This window comes from Tyto alba, unplaced genomic scaffold, assembly GCF_018691265.1.
Source record: "Tyto alba isolate M040663 unplaced genomic scaffold, T.alba_DEE_v4.0 Super-Scaffold_16, whole genome shotgun sequence".
NCBI classification, from domain to species: domain Eukaryota; kingdom Metazoa; phylum Chordata; class Aves; order Strigiformes; family Tytonidae; genus Tyto; species Tyto alba.
The window spans coordinates 30233369-30248055 of record NW_024881278.1 but is presented as its reverse complement, the minus strand read 5'-3'; the positions used below and the strand labels follow the sequence as shown (position 1 = coordinate 30248055).

The following is a 14687-nucleotide window of genomic DNA, read 5'->3' as shown; positions in this document are numbered from 1 at the left end:
GGAGTGTTAATTTGTAACAGTTCTCTTGCACATATTTAAAAAAAGATAAGATAACTTCTGAAGAAGGAAGAATATTATTACATGATTCAGTATCTGATTATTTTAAATTTTCTCACAGACATCAATGAGTGTCAGTTACAGGGAGTATGCCCTAATGGTGAGTGCTTGAATACCATGGGCAGCTACAGATGTACCTGCAAAATGGGATTTGTGCCAGACCCTACCCTCTCAAGATGCATACGTAAGTAATAATGCTAATTGAAATACCAAAATAGATACTTATTTGCACTTTAGATGAGGATTTATTTGACTGGCCCCAACTCTTCTAAGCTGTCCCCTTCTTTTTTACTGTCCCTGACTCCTCAGCTTATTCTCTTTATTCAGTCAGTCTCAGTGCTCATACCACATTTTGTCTCTTTCTCCTGGAAGCCTTAGTCTTCACAAAGGGCTCTCCAGGATCCTTGCCATGTTCTTTTTTTCCTGGTTTTCCTGTCACAAAACCTTCCAGGTTACATCCAGCCACCTCATACACTCAGTCTTTCTCACCAGCCCAGAGTTGTCCTTCCCACAAATTTTTTTCCCCCCTCTGCTGTTTCCCCAGCCAAAATCATATTTGTGTCCTGCCCTCCCTTCTTCCACCTCTGCAGCTTTGACCTGGGTAGTTTCCATTACTAAACAGTCAGCCCAGGATGATCTTTGGCACATTTTTCTTCTCATTAAGATGGATTAAAAATTAAGAAAGAATTAAGAGAAAGAAAAAGTTTTGAACAGCACGAATGCAAATATTTTCCTCTGTTAATCAGCTTTTACTTGATTTGAGATCAACTAGCTCTGCAAGAAGAAAAGAAGGCATACAGAATAACTGAATTTCTCACTTTATGTTTTTTGGAAAGAGTATTTAAAAGTGAAAAATACCTTATTTCCTAAACTTCTTATCTGAGCTATCTTTAGATTTATAAAATATAGTCTAGAGCCACAGGTGAATTCTTTAATTTTTTTCAGCATAATTACTGTATGCTACTAGTTAATGACACTCAATTACTGAGAAAGTTTTTCATCATTTTGAAGAATTTATCACTTTTCAGTTTAAGAACAGAAAAAAAGGAGTTGGTTTTCATTGTTGCTTTTACATGTCATGTTGAAAGTCAGATAGTCTTTGTATTTTTGAGTTAAGGGAACATATTACCCAGAACTGTTAACTGTATGTTAATGCGGGTGCATAAATTAGAAAGCTAGATGGATCTTAGCTTCCTGTTCCCTCACACTAGTCATAGCTTATGGCTGTTGGCTCTTCCACTTTAAAACTGAGTGTAGCAAACTGTAAATATATAATTGTCACTTTTATAAAAAAGGTGTCATGTATTATACTTAATAGTTTTGCAGTCATATTTATATAGCCTACTCATAGCTAAATGTTATCGTAGCTATATAGCTTGACACAACTGTATATTGCCAGTGATTGACCTTAGTCTTCAGCAGCTGGACTTGTGTACAAGTGAGAGAGCTGATTCTGACTCTACGGCAGTATGGCAACTGCTGGTTTGGAAATGTTTGTTGTTTTGTTTTTTTTTTTTTTTCTTTAAAATACTTCTTATCCTTGGTCTAGGATGAGTTGGAATTCAAGAGTGTTTGATGAGAAATAAGAATTTTCTTTTATGTTGTGATTATGCTTGAGATAGGTGTTTGAAATAAAACTTCTGCAGATGGTAATATTAATCCATTTAACTGGTGTTGGAAATCTAGTGATGTTTCTCTATTTTGCTTTCCATGTGTACAGTACCATCCTCTCTTCCACTTTCATTGCAGCTGATAATCCTATAGTTGCTGAAGAGAAAGGACCCTGCTACCGATTTGTTAGTGCAGGAAAGCAATGCATGCATCCTCTTTCTGTTCAGCTCAGCAAGCAGCTTTGCTGTTGCAGTGTTGGCAAAGCCTGGGGCCCACACTGTGAGAAATGTCCGCTTCCAGGAACAGGTAAGAAATGCCCATTAAAAATACAAGTTCTTGCCCCTACCTGTTTTGCGTGCTTAAAAAAAAAAAATCCAATAATTGATTTTAAACAAGAAGTGTCCATCAGTAAATTGTGAGAGTTCTCTACACGATAGTAGAATAATCACATATATACTAGTTTTGTTTGTAGGGATTTGTGATTAAAGCAAAAGAATTTTCTTTGATAGGTTATGATAGAATTCCAGATTAGCAATATTTGCATATCAGAACATGTCCTTGAACTTTGATTCTCCATCACATGAAGATAAATTTATTGTACATTATATTCTGTCTATAGGTACAGGCAAATTAACCCAAAATCTTATTAATACTCTTCTGTTTTTAAAGGCACCTTCAGTTGTTAAAGGATGGCAGCTTTTGAGAACTAGATTACAGAATGACATGTGTTGTAGTCTACATTACCACTAGAGGGATACATGTGGGAGTCTCTCTGCTTTATAACCTTCCTTTATATCTTTACTACCCATACTGAGGAATGTTCTAAGTATGGTGTTGCCTTCTTAACAATAAATTGGTAGTTAAACATTTCATGCCACCTTTCACTTAAACGTTTCCTCATTTGATACATAAAGCTCACTTGTATTATCAATGTTCGCTTGGAGTCCTGCTGGTTTTAAATATATAAGGCCTTGGAAAATACCTTGGAAAATACCAGCTGGGTTGGTCACTGCCATCATTTAGGCTGCCCATAGATTAAGATACCACATACTATAACTGATGACTACTTTAGAGTACCTTCTATTCCCCAGTTCTTCTTAAAACTTAAATGACCAAAGATGTAGTCTTTAGTCAAAATCAATTGAATATTATTTTTTGTCCAAATGTACAGTCAAATACATCTTTTTTAAAAGCATAAAGCACCCTTATTGTAATATACATGATGTCCAGCATTTTAGCACAGGTATTTGTAATGGTAATCCACTGTTCTTACTGAAGTTGCTGCTGCAGATGTCACTGTTATGATGCAGGTCATGTATTTCTCTGGAGTATGTTATAAAAATTTATATTTTCAAAACTAGCTAGCTCCTTTGAGAGATCCACATCTAGCATCAGAGACACGATGAGAACAGCAGATTCCTTACTTTTTTTAAGTTGGACTTACAGCAATGGAAGTGACGAACATTTTTGAGTGTTTCAGTTGATTTTTAAAGCCATTGCTTCCTGCATGACCATTGGGTTGCTAGATCACTGATTAGGATTTTAATAGTTCAGTTCACTTTCAGATAAGTAATATTTCTATGTCTTTTTAATGGAGAAAAAATACATTCTCATCAGATGACTCACAATTTAAATGCAGATACTTTACATCTATGAGAATATTGCATGAGGCTTTGTGCCCAATTTTGTGTATTCTGGAGCAGAAAATATATCTTTTTGTTGACTGCCTCTAGTCATAAAAAATACATCATTAAATATTATGTGGAATTGGTTATTTTAGTGATCTTTCTTAATGTAAAGACTTCAGAGAGAAAATCTGTGAGTAGAAAATTCTGATGATCTGTGTAGGAAACACTTTTCCCATTTCATGACAACTTTCATGATTTGAAAACATGTTCCTTTCTATAACAGGTTAAATTCATAATCTTTCAGAGTTTTCTATGAAAAAATATGTGAAAGTGGGATACTCCAGAATGGGGTAATGTATTTACTGCAGCATCCCATGTTAATTTAAGAGTTACTGAATTAAAAAGTCATATCACTCTCTGCTAGCTTTTAAAATATTTGTACAAAGAATACCAGCTCCAAAAGAGAGACTGAGCGAGGCCAGCTTTGTATACCCACTTACCAGAGCTGTGGTAGAATAAAGCTCACATTTCTATTCTGCATTTGAGAGAATATGACCTGAAACAAGATTTCCTACATCCTGAGTAAGCATCTGAAGGGACAGGTGTCAAATTTTCTCTGTCTTTCTCCTTTGACCAGAATTTCCACCCTCAACTGGGTGGTTTTGTGGCAAATTTCGATACTAGCATTTCCCAACAGAAAGTATTTCATTATTCTGAATCTGCTCAATTTAATCAGTTTGACCCTTCATTTTTTCTATTACTAAGACACCATCAGAACACAGTGTGCAATCAATGCATACTGCCGTTTAATATATAAATTAATGAATTAACCTGTGGAGTACCTATAGCTAGTGTTTTGTGGTTTTATTTTAGATGCGAATTCATTTAAAAACCCTGATGTGTTCAAAGCACAATTTGTGAACTTACCAATACCCCACTCTGCACATCTCTTAAGAAGCTGTAAGAAGTCACATTGGGCACCTGGGAGACTAAGTCTTTGGTGTTTCATCTCAACATAGCTTTACCTAGAGCAATGAGGACAGTGAAGCACTGCTCCCTCAAGACTCCTAAAGGTCCTGTCCCTGGCAGGAGCATAGCTATTATATTTGATGGGAGGAAGGCTGACCTGTATTTCTTTTTTCATTCTAGTCTTCCACTAGGACTGCAAAACCTGATGCTCATGTAGAGCAGCTGCAGAGATCAGAGCAGGTGCTGCTGCCTGACTTTCACTACCTTTTTCTGTAGCAGCTTTATAAATGAGATTATTTCCCCTCTCTTCCAGTGGTGATTTGGCTTTTTATGATCCCGGTCTTGTTTTTATCCAGCCCACTGAGGTCAGTGGAAAGACTTATTCAATTTAGTGGAATTTGGATCAGGGCTGGTATAGTCAAATGGGATCCTGTGAATGAATGTTGTTACTGGTTGATATTCTTCTGTGCCTCTAGTACAGGGGTGGTGAGCTTTTTTCTTTTGATTTCTGCAAAAAGATAATGATAGAAATACTGACTTTCATTCCTTGTGCAATGTAGATGATGATGACAATTTGTATATTTAAATTCCTACCAAGAAAGCATATACTGTTTGAAGAGGATTGATACAAAAAATTATCTTGATATGATGATAGATTAAACATAACTGAAGATGGTAAACTGGAGTGGAAACCTCCTGGGAATAACAGCCAGAACATGCTTTTGGGAGAATGCTCAGTCATATTAACATGCATTGCATAGCTTGTCTTTAAGTAGTTTTTTGTAAAAAATGTATATACAATATGAGATTAAATTTATTAGTGGTAGTCATTATATTTTCCACTATGTCAACATATTGCACTTTTAGACTCCTAAAAGGAATATTTTCCCATCCCAAATCTAGCTGCTTTTAAGGAAATCTGCCCTGGTGGAATGGGTTATACGGTTTCTGGCCCTCACAGAAACAAGCTATATCATCACCCTGCAGTTAGAGTACAGCCACCTGTCATTGGCAAGACCCCGATTACTCAACCTGTTGCTAAAGGTACTTCTCCTCCACCTCTCCCAGCAAAGGAAGAGCCAGTGGAGGCACTGACCTTCTCACAGAAAAGTGAGACTGAGATGGCTGTGCAAGAAGGTGAGAGTGGGAAAATTTAGTCTTTCTATATTTCTGTGCATGTGTCTTCAATGGTATGTTTCTTTGCGGAGCAGCTGCGTACAGTGCAGGACAAAGAGGCGTCACTTCCCACAGCACAGCGTTCCATGTCGTGCAGTGTATTGTGTTACATGATTTACTTCTGAAATTTTATGTATAGCTCATACCAGATGCTGAGAACACCATGAAGAGAGAGACTGCTTTAATCTCACTAATTTTTATAATAAGAAATAGTAAATATTTGCTGTGAGACTTTATAAAGATACTTACAATCTTTAACATATAGTAAAGGGCTCAACTCAGGCTTTGATTTACTAGTATTTGGAGTGGCAGAAGCTAAGGGGTTTTCATCATCTTCCTTCTCGACAGCCCTGTAGATTAGCACCACCTGATGTGGTCATGCATCCCCTTCCTGCGATCTGCTCTCACCACTGCAGCTGTGTGTCCCTTGCTGTGACCACCTTGGATTAGACCCTCTCTGCTGGGTTGTTTTAACAATTAGTTGACTCCTCCAAGATACTTTTTCAGACTGTGTTTTATGCAAGCTCGTCTAAGAACTTGTAGCAGCTGAAATTTTCCTGAGTCTAAAACAAATGCAGAAGCAAAGAAATGCAAAAGCAGCACTATTATAAATACATTGCCAGCAAACTTGGCATGAACTAACTGTAGACAAGAAGAAACACATTGCTGAAGAACCCTCTTATAATACTGAGTACTTCATAGGTTATATCCAAGTAGCACTTATGTATCCGCATGTCAGGCCATTATTAGAAAGAGTTTCAGTCAGCTGACTTTGCAAAATTCTGGGCAATATGGGTTACTTTCCAGTTAAAATCACTGCTCTAGTTTTGCTTTCAAAAAGAAAATGGAGCTAAACTGGATCCAGATAGAAAAATAAGCCGTTCAAATATACTTACAGACTGCTGGATTATAAAATCTCATATAAACCTATGGGGTTTTCTGTGTTACAAAGTGGAAAAAAGTGCTGTGTCTTTTGCTAAAATATTAGTTCAGTAATTAGAAGGATTGCCACATTTAGTAAGTCTTGAAACACAGAGAGTCTGGAGAAAAAAAGAAAATTTTTTTGAAATAAAAACTTGAAAAAAGATATGCTTACTCTAAGTCAGTAATGATACATACACATGTTTGAATTTTATATTCCATTTTTGGATAGGTTTGCATTTGGAGTCTTTGAGATTTTATTAGAAGTCCTCCCAGTTCTGATAATCAACCTCCCCACTAATACTCAAGAAACTAGATCAAAAAGAGTGATTTTTTTTTTTTTTTTAAATCAGTCCTGTGGAAAATGTTGATTGTGAAAAGATTATTCATACAGTTTTTTACAGAAGCATACAGATTTTCATCAGTAAAAGACAAATTCAAAATGGGGAAACTGCAACAGCAAGTAAAAACTTACATAAAATTTCTGCCTTTCCTTCTCAGAAAAAAAAGGTCATTTTTATGGGGGAAAAAAAAAACAACAAACAAACCACTTTTCTTGTTTAAAGAAAAGGCAAATTTCAAATCTTCTTTTATTTTTTTTACCATAAATTCTTCATGGTTATAAATTCATAATGTTTACTTTTATATCATTATGATATTAATTTGCCTTTAAAATAATTACAGACATTGCTATTCCTTGGAAGGAATTTAAAAAGTTTAATCAGTGAGTTAATAACCTGTGAGTTTCTCGGATTGAGAACCTATAAGGCAGCTGAATACCAAGTAAATAATTGTAAGCATTGGTCAGTGTGTAGAATCTTATTCTGGTTTCAGGTTAGTATTTACACTTGCTTCAGGAGCATTACTTCAAGTTTGCACCATTTTGGAATGATGTTAGAGCCTGAAATTTTTCTGCGACGGCAACAACTACTTTCAAATGTGCTAGTAGTTTTAAATCAAATGTGTCAGTACATGTTAGATGAAGGCTGATTAATTTTCTCTTTTCTTTCTGGTTTCAGTGGCAACTGCAGCCCCTGATCAGGTAAAACATGATGTGATTTACCTAGGAATTAGAATGCGGACCATGTGTACAAGATGTGATACAGTAACTCTGAAAAGGATTTAGGATTTATGGGGAACAAACAACTCACTGTGGACTTACAGTGCAAATCCTGAGGCAAAAAGAGTTCATGTAATTATTATATACAGCAACAGGCAGGTAGTGAGGTACAGGAAAGAGATTACTTTAACCTCTCTTTAGGGCATTGGTGGAGGCTCTAATGTTATGTTGTTGTATTCCGTTCTGGAGCCTGTATTTTAAAGAGGGTATTGAAAACTGCAGACAGTATAGAGGAGAGTCACAGGTACTGGCAGCTAGAGAAAATGAATTGGAAAGAAACAGAAAGAAGGTTTGAGCATTTATGATACCTGCTTATGACACGTGTATTAATGGCTAAGTTAGTTTCCTAAGTTTTTTTAGGGTTGCTGTGTATACAGTGGAGAAGAGCAGGTGCATATCTGTGTTAAGTCCCCTGTTTTGGAAGTTCCAGATTCTGTATGCTGAAGATAATGAGATTCATTAGGAATAACTGCAGCTGTACTTAATTTCGTTTTCCTAAAGACCTACAGGCATTTAACACCTTTATGGAAATAAGATGATCAGTGCAATAGCTAAGACAGCCTTTCACAGTGGTCAAAGACTTAAAGACTTTTGTGTGCCGCTAAACTTCAATTAAATATTATTTGTATGCAATTAAAGACCAGAGGATAGGAGAACTGTGGAGGGACAAAGCCAAAGATACAATTAGAAGCTCCATGAAGTGGCTGCTTCAAATCAATGTTAAATTGTATGCCATTGTGTAAACACAGTATTCCATATTCTTTCAGGCTTAAATTGATGGCGATTAATGATCTGCTATCAAAAGCCACTCGTGGGAGTGTTAGCAGTTTCTCATGCCAGAAGCTTGTTATGATAGCTGAATTAAGAGAATGTTTTCAGAATGGAAATTTTTAATCATTCTTTTAGGAATTAGCTTCCCTTGATCAAGAAAAGCAGCCTGATCTAGAGCCTGGGCAGCCTCAGCTTTCTCCTGGAATTTCAACAATTAACCTGCATCCACAGTTTCCAGGTAACTTGTTTTGACACATCTTTTAGTATGAGTCAGTGCTTACAAAGAATGTAACATAGGTTGATGAAAAATTGTTTGCAGCTTCACAAGCATTTTTTCTATGAGCAGAATATGGAAAAAAAAAAAAAAAAAAAAAAAAAACCAAAATCACAGAAGCTGAAGTGGGAGAAATTGAAAGGCTGGCATTTGATGGGTGACTTGTTAGGAGACAAAGACATACTTTATGCAAAAGTGATACCCTGGATTACGTACATGACAGTTTTAATGTCAGCAGAGTAGAGGCCTTGTACCCCTTTCAAGATGAAATTTTACTTAGGTCCCTCTTTGTAGATTTATGCATAACTTTCACTGCAAGTTTTACTATTGCACTTAGTTTCTTTAGCACCTGTTTTTTTCACAAGCACAGTGGAATGATGGAAACCCCAGTTCTACTATTTTTTTCTACTCCAGATCTAAGTAGAATAAACTAATGAAAAGCTCCATAGTGTCTGGCTCATTCAGTATCATGTATGAATTCTTTAAGGCTTCTTTTTTGAATGCTTTAAGGGGTTTTTTTTGGATGTGATTGATTTCCGTTCCATGTCACACAGTAGTGATTGAGAAAACATCTCCTCCGCTGCCTGTTGAAGTTGCTCCTGAAGTCTCTACTTCAAGTGCAAGTCAAGTAATTGCACCTACTCAAGTTACAGGTATTGTACTTCCTTTTTAGATCTAAAATAAATTAAGAAATGGCCATGAGTTCCTGACACTATAACTTGTTCCATACTACTTCTGAATTATAGTAGCAAAGGGAATGGAGCTGTAGAACAGAAAGGAATACTCTGGGAAGAAAGTACAGAGCAGCACAGCAGTGAGAGAGAGTACTGTCAACAGAGCCAGGATTGGGCCCTCAGGATGTACCTGCCATTTTTGTGCCCCCAAATAAATGATAGGAGGAAAAATTAATTACTCCACCTCATATTACATGATCGGCAACTGAAACCCAGAATTGAAGACTTCTTAGATAGAAGCCAGGTCTTTAGACAGTCTGCACAGGTGTTCATGAAGTATACACGATCGTGTTCTTTGATGGATGTAGACTTTGTGGGATGTAGATCAGCATGTTCTACAAAAACCAGATGAGTAAGATCTATTTTGAAATGCTCTTTTGATATTTCTGCTTCTTCCTTTTTTTGATGTATTAAAGTTACCTTTTCTATATCCATGTGTAAAGAAGTGAAAATAACAGAAATATATGTAATGTCCCTGTCATAGCTGAAACTTGTCTAAGTGATGTCTGTGTCCAAAAGGCATGACATTTTCACTTGCTGTCAATTTGTAAACAAAAAGATGAATGTACTGTGTGTGTATCCATGAGAACATTACAATGTGACATTGACTAGTCTCTCAGAATTAAGACAAGCTTTGAAGTAATTGCAATATCCAGACAAATACTTAAATGCAGTAATGATATACAGTAGAGATATCTAGGCCTACCAAGAGGTTTCCCAGTTTGCATTCACAGGGAAAAATTGCACTTGCTTTAATAAAAGTTTGTCTCTTCAAAAATGGCTTCATGCAGGGACGGATTTTTGAGTTGCACACAACATGCACAGTGTCTAAATCACCCAGCTGTTTGAATTAAAATTGTCTGCAGTTAAATCCTCCTGAACCTACTGTAAGAGTAGAGACAGTATCCTGTCCTGAAAGCGTTTAGCTGCCTCCTTTAATTACCTATAAATACAGTTCATCAATCCTATATGAAAATTCTACTGATGGTGATTGTCAAACCAGAATTTGGAAGTCAGCTCTGCTGTGACCATGCCCCTTCTGCCAACCAACTCCCTGCTTCCTTGCAGGGAAAGGAAGTTACCCTGCTGGGGACTCACATCAGTTAGGGAAAAAAAAAAGTCGCAATTTTCCATGTGATGATGTTTTTTCTCAGGAAAAGAAGCGGAACTAGATTAACAGTTGTTTTCAGGCTTGATCTTTCTAATTGAATTACAGAATATTGTACACTTACTGAACTATGTGGGAGAGTTTAACATTAAACTTTTTTTTATTTGCTTAGAAATCAACGAATGTACAGTTAATCCTGATATCTGTGGAGCCGGACACTGTGTTAATTTGCCTGTGGGATACACTTGCATCTGCTACGAGGGGTACAAACTTAACGATCAGCAGACAAAGTGCTCTGGTATGAATGGACGCTTTCAAAAACCTGAAATAACCATGCTATGAAATGCTTGAAATGTACAGTCTGGTCAGGGAAAATATGCTACAGAGCAGTCAGGAGTTGCTTCCTCTACTGAGTACTTCCAAACTACACAGAAACTAGTTTTTGTATGTCAAATAAAATTTGCCAGCTAGTCTCTGATACAGTCTTTCAGCTGCTCAGAACTGAACATGATTTTAATTAAACTGAACGAAAGCCTTTCCCATCGTGAGATGAGAGAAAAAGTGATTAGACAGACCATCTCTTCTCATCTTTATATCAGGTATCTAAAAGCATCAGACTGCTAGGAAGAAATACACTTCTGTTTGGAGAAAGAATGACTGAATTAGTGCCTGTTTCTCAGAATGATTTACCCATCTACCAGCTCTGCAGCTGGACTAAATCCAGTCATTTTGTTAGGTCTTTCCTTTCAACCTTCTGCTGAAAAGAAAAAGTGTATGGTAAACATCTCAGAAGCGCATTAGATCTGTGAAGTATGGTCTTCATCCCCTTCTAAGCTAGTAAGTTCTGGAATAGAGGACTGATTAACATGGCAGAGCCCAGAATGGCTCTATGTGAGCTATTTCAGATTTGGAAGCAGTTGTATCTGTATCTTTCCTTCATTCAGAGCATGCAGTTCCTCTGTAACTTGAATCAGAGTTTACTATATCATGTTGCCAGATGATACGCTATCAACTTTTCATTCTACCAAAAGTTCAGTACCTTTGCACTGATACACATGCTGTCAGGTGCAACTACAGTATTAAAAAATAATTTACACACATACACAGCCAAATGGCGACTTAAAGTCCTTCTATTTCATCCAAATTATGTTAAATGTTCCATGCTTGCTGCTTGTGCTCAGCTTGCAGTCAGTGTAGTGATTTGAATAGTAATCATGTCACATTATTCAGGCCAGTGCAATATTCTTCTAGTCTAAGCCAACGAGAGCATTTTTTTTCCAACCAAAACTATTTAATGCATCTTTTTTTGCAGCTCTGAGGGAGAGGAAAACATATATTTTTTCAAATATTGAAAATAGTGTACAAGATTAGTCTTTTCAAAAACATGGCATAGAATGCACAAAAATAATCACAACTGAATATGTTATTCTGTAGTCTTATGTTTTTATTTCTTTTATAGATATTAATGAGTGTAATCAGGCACCTCATCTCTGTTCCCTTGGACGCTGTGAAAATACAGAAGGAAGTTTCCTATGTATTTGCCAAGCTGGATTCATGGCCAGTGAAGATGGAACTGACTGCGTTGGTAATTACTGGTCCACTTTATAGAAAATAAAACATAAAATATAAATAAACTATAAATCAAGAAACTTATCTAAACCTCCCTAAAGTCCCTTTTTCAGCTTTTTTCCTCAATGTCATTGGTACTGGACTGATATCTGGAAGTGTTTTTAACTGTCTCACCAGGTATTGTCGTGAGGAAAATATTTGTATAGCTCCAACTACTTATCAAAATGATTATTTCTTGAAAAACAAGAGTTTATTCAGTATCATGTTTGTTTAGGAAAAATACCAGTTAGTAAAAACACTTTCTGTGGTGGAAAATGCAACTATTTAAAACTCTATCAATCACTAGCAGCTGTAACAAATCATATTTTTTAAATATAGCTGCAGACAGCCATGGACTTTGCAGACAAATACAAACAGCCTGAACTGGCTGTGATCTTCCTCAGGTTAGCGCTGCCTTGGGCACAATATACATGCAGTGACACACACTGTGTTTGCAGGCACAGGGCTGCTCACTGGCCTTCTTCCTACAGCCTGCTTGTTTCTAGATTTCATTCTCTCTACAGTTAAGAGCAGAGGTAAAGATGGAACTGCTCAGTAAGAACAGCTGTAGGGCTGTGGCTTGCAAACAGCTTAAAAAATTAAAACTTCTGTTTGATTAAAGCAGAGTTTAGATGAGATGCAAGCATTCAGTAATTTCACGGTAAAGCAAATTTCCTCTTAATATCTCTTATTCATCTGCAGATTTTGATGAATGTTCAAGACCTCATACTTGCGGGGATGGCTTCTGTATAAATACTGTTGGCTCATACAGATGTGAATATTGTGATAGTGGATACCACATGAACAGGAGAGGTGAATGTGAAGGTAGGTTTGGACTCTTCACCAGTAGTAATACAGTAACAGTTGCCAAGCCAAACTGCAATAGGGCGAGCCATTTGTTCGCATTGACTGCTGTTTCTGATCTCAGTGGAAAACTTTACATCTATTTCTTTATTTCTCAAGAAATCTGGCCATTAGATGGAAATATTACAATAATTCAACACAGATTTTTTTCACGTTTAAATTAATATTTTTCTACCTGGTATATTTCTTTTAATTCCTTTCAATCTCCATTTGCTGTTTGATTTCAGATGGAATGTCTTGGCACAGTGGTTTTATATCTATTTGTGTTCAGAGTTCCCTTTCACCATCTCACTCTGTGATTTTTTCCAATGGGTAATTTCTCTTAATCTTACTGCTGGATTTCTGTCACAGCTTCTTTCTTAATTTAATTTGCCTTCAGATCATTTAACTTTCCCCTGTACACCAGCTGAAAATGGCAGAATGTTCAAAAGGACATTGCTTGTTTTATCTACAGCATGTCCTGGATGGTGAAGTGAAGTTACCATTTATTCATATCGCAAAAACAATGCCACATGTTACCGCTGTTTGGAATTATTAACATCGCCTGTTGTTCAAGGGAGGCTTAGCACTATGGCTTGAGCTGTAAAGGGAGAATTCTCACAGGGTGCAGTCTTAAACAAGAAACCTTGGTTGGAGTATGCTCCAACCTTTTCACTTATTTAATGTCTGGAACTGCAATTCAGTTCCTATTATTTAGATTTAAGACACTGCAAAGGAGTTCCCCCGCTGTGGACAGAACCATCTTGGGACAACTCTTGTAACAGCTCTTGCCATGGAATCGCTTAACTTCATTGTTAGTCCTTCTCTGCATACTTTACCAAGTTTCTGGTTTTAAAAAAATTTAAATCTGTAATTTTTCCTATATTATAACAGGTAACAAATGATAAGTTGTATTTTTTTTTTTTAATTTGGAAATACGTATCTAGCAGATATTTCATGTTGCAGGATGTCCTAGAACGTCTGACCTTCAAAACTTCACATTATTTTTCAGTGTGATATTTTTGCCTTTTGCTTTTCTTTTTTTCATTTTCAACTTGAATTGTGAACTAAAAACCCCAAGCGGCCATTTCATTTTAAACACAGCTTTGTTCTTGCTATAGTCTAAGTTACTTTGGACAGAATAAAATTGCTAATATGTTACATTGCCTAGCAAATAAAAAACTTAAAGCTGCTGTGGATATGTTTACTGCTCTGAACATTGCTAAAAGATTCCTCTTTCTATTCAGAGATTTTTTTTTTTTAAATTTAAATAAATGTTTCACATGCTTCACTCTTACAACTACTTTTTCCAAATCTTCTCCGTCAGTAGGAATCTGTGATTAAAACAGGATAGAAATCTGAATATCATGGTGTGTCAAAGTTCTTATTAGCTTGTATTTTAAAGTAGTGTGATGGTAGTCCTCCATCATTTAACTTAACAATATTAATATTATATTTCAGAATATAATTTCTGAAACCAAATTCTCTGAAGGTTATTTAAGGTTGCTTAAGGGACCTCCTACACTAAATCCATCAAACCAAGGAAATGATACATTTGGGGAACCATTTCACCATGTCATTACACCTACATGTTACAGTCACCCTACTTGACAGATTCCAGATTCCACAAATAACTCATTTCCACCTCCTCCATGCTTCAGAAACAAAGGCAAGAATCCTCCAAGCTGCACACAATACACACCGTTCACTTACACTCCCTCACTCCATCTTCATTCTGCTTTCACACTGTCCTCACGCAAACTCTGTCATGGGCCTAGCCTGGGAAATATACGGAGTGCCTTAGGTTGTTGTTGTAGTCTGCTGTGTATGTAGAACGGTGTTACAGGCATAGCTGAACTTCATTGCA

At 36.5% G+C, this 14687-nt stretch overlaps 1 protein-coding gene across 7 annotated transcripts in view; it reads left to right on the top strand.

Annotated features, from left to right (window-relative positions):
- LTBP1 (latent transforming growth factor beta binding protein 1) overlaps window positions 1-14687 on the top strand; it is a 199430-nt gene that overhangs the window by 123684 nt on the left and 61059 nt on the right. For 2 of the 7 annotated variants that reach the window (XM_042789538.1, XM_042789534.1), the window contains exons 10-18: window positions 119-241; window positions 1807-1974; window positions 5169-5402; window positions 7382-7404; window positions 8389-8491; window positions 9082-9180; window positions 10542-10667; window positions 11829-11954; window positions 12680-12802. In XM_042789538.1, coding sequence (XP_042645472.1) covers window positions 119-241; window positions 1807-1974; window positions 5169-5402; window positions 7382-7404; window positions 8389-8491; window positions 9082-9180; window positions 10542-10667; window positions 11829-11954; window positions 12680-12802 — 1125 coding nt within the window. The remainder of the gene's footprint in view (window positions 1-118; window positions 242-1806; window positions 1975-5168; window positions 5403-7381; window positions 7405-8388; window positions 8492-9081; window positions 9181-10541; window positions 10668-11828; window positions 11955-12679; window positions 12803-14687) is intronic. The other 5 variants (XM_042789537.1, XM_042789541.1, XM_042789539.1 and 2 more) reach the window with 4 other exon arrangements.